Genomic DNA, 1,780 nt, shown 5'->3' with positions numbered 1-1,780 from the left:
ATTTCTTTCTATTTTTAGTAGAGACGGGGTCTCGCTCTTGCTCAGGCTGGTTTCGAACTCCTGATCTTTTTTTTTTTTTTTTAATTGAGACAGAGTCTTACTCTGTTGCTCGGGCTACAGTGCAGTGGCATTATAGCTTACTGCAACCTCAAACTCCTGGGCTCAAGAGATCCTCCTGCCTCAGCCTCCCTAGTAAGTGGGACTATAGGCACATGCCACTATTCCTGGCTAATTTTTCTATTTTTTTGTAAATATGGGGTCTTGCTATGTTGCCCAGGCTTGTCTCAAACTCCTGGCCTTAAGCGATCCTCTGGCCGTGGCCTCCCAAAGTGCTAGGATTACAAGCATGAGCCACCACGCCCAGCCACATCTGACTTCTTCTGTTTGCTTTTTTTTTTTTAAAGCCTATCGTTAGGCTTTAATATTATAAAATTTACGTCTTCTATTTAGAGGCTTTACCATTATTGCAATAGCTAAATTACATTTTCTAATAATGAAAGGTAAATTAAATTCTACTCCTTAACCCTAATTTTAGAAACTATAATTTTTAAATTTTTTGTATTGTGATGAGTGGTAGTATGAGGCTTTATGTAGTTCAACAATAGAATAGGAAGCTCTCTTTCTTCCCAGATGGAGATATATTTTATCACAAGAGTAGTATATGCTTAAAAAATATTCAAAACATTGTGAACAGTATTCAGTGGAAAGTGAAAGCCCTTCTCTATTTTACAGTCTTCACTCTTAACAGTTTAATATGAACCCTTCTAGAATTTGTGAATATATAAGCATGTATGGTTCATATTTGCATATTTTTAAAAAGCTAAATATACTCATTATGCTTTTTTTCACTCAGTAATGTATCATGACACCAAACAACTCCTAAGAGAATAAAATCCTTAATTTTTTGTGTTTCAGTATCAAAGACATACAAAGTTTGTAAATGACTATATTTTATACTATGGTGGCAAAAAAGAAGATTTCAGGCGTTTGGGGTAAGTATAAAGTTTACATGGGGGGTGGATGACTTTAAAGACCCACAGCTACTTTGTCTTCTGATTCTGTCACTCTTCCCCTGCTTTCTTTTCCAGTTTCCTTTTTATATCATGAGGTAGAGATGCCATCCACAACTTGTAGCTAAGTAGCTCTTCATGAATCCCATTTCTTTGGACAGGCCTCAAGATGGCCTCCTCACCTGCTGAGTTGAGTAGGACCCTGACATTAACAGGGTATGTGAGGAATACTCATGTGTCTCATTGGCAAGGATCTTTGAAGTAAGGAAATTTTTAGACCTTAATGTTTGGGATTGCTTTTTGAAAGGGAGGGAAAACAAGAAACCTAACTCTAGCATTTCCTGCACTGGAAAGTCCTTCCTAATTTGATGCTCTTCTATCAGAGGCTCTCGGTTTTCTGTGAGTTTTTTTTTTCTCTGACTAAACAATTTTATGAGGGCCCTGAAAAACTTTTGTACCATCTCATCTACCCTAAGTTTATCTCCCCTATCAATTTAGCTTGTATCCCTCAACAATCAATTTTTTCTACTTTTAAACTGTTAGTATTTTATCTTGAAAGATCAAACCCTTCATCTCTCTTCCTCCCTTACTCAGTCTTCTTAGGAAACTATAGTAAAACAAGGTATGGAAAATGTCCATATTTTTTTGAATTAAATCTCAATGAAGTGGTGTTACTTTGGGTAGGATTCTAAAACTTATTTTCATTCACTTTTCTTTATTGATTTAGTGTTTATTCAGGTTTCTAATCCTAGGTTTGGTAATGTAGCACC

General features: G+C 36.1%; 1 protein-coding gene across 1 annotated transcript in view; it reads left to right on the top strand.

Moving 5' to 3' along the window:
- FRA10AC1 (fragile site, folic acid type, rare, fra(10)(q23.3) or fra(10)(q24.2) candidate 1) overlaps positions 1 to 1,780 on the top strand; it is a 39,379-nt gene that overhangs the window by 6,059 nt on the left and 31,540 nt on the right. The window contains 1 exon segment of the mRNA XM_012659666.1: positions 916 to 994. Within this exon segment, the coding sequence (XP_012515120.1) occupies positions 916 to 994 (79 nt within the window).

The sequence above is a fragment of the Propithecus coquereli genome, unplaced genomic scaffold (genome assembly GCF_000956105.1).
Source record: "Propithecus coquereli isolate 6110/MARCELLA unplaced genomic scaffold, Pcoq_1.0 Scaffold63, whole genome shotgun sequence".
Classification (NCBI taxonomy): Eukaryota; Metazoa; Chordata; class Mammalia; order Primates; family Indriidae; genus Propithecus; species Propithecus coquereli.
This window is presented reverse-complemented; position numbering and strand designations above follow the sequence as displayed.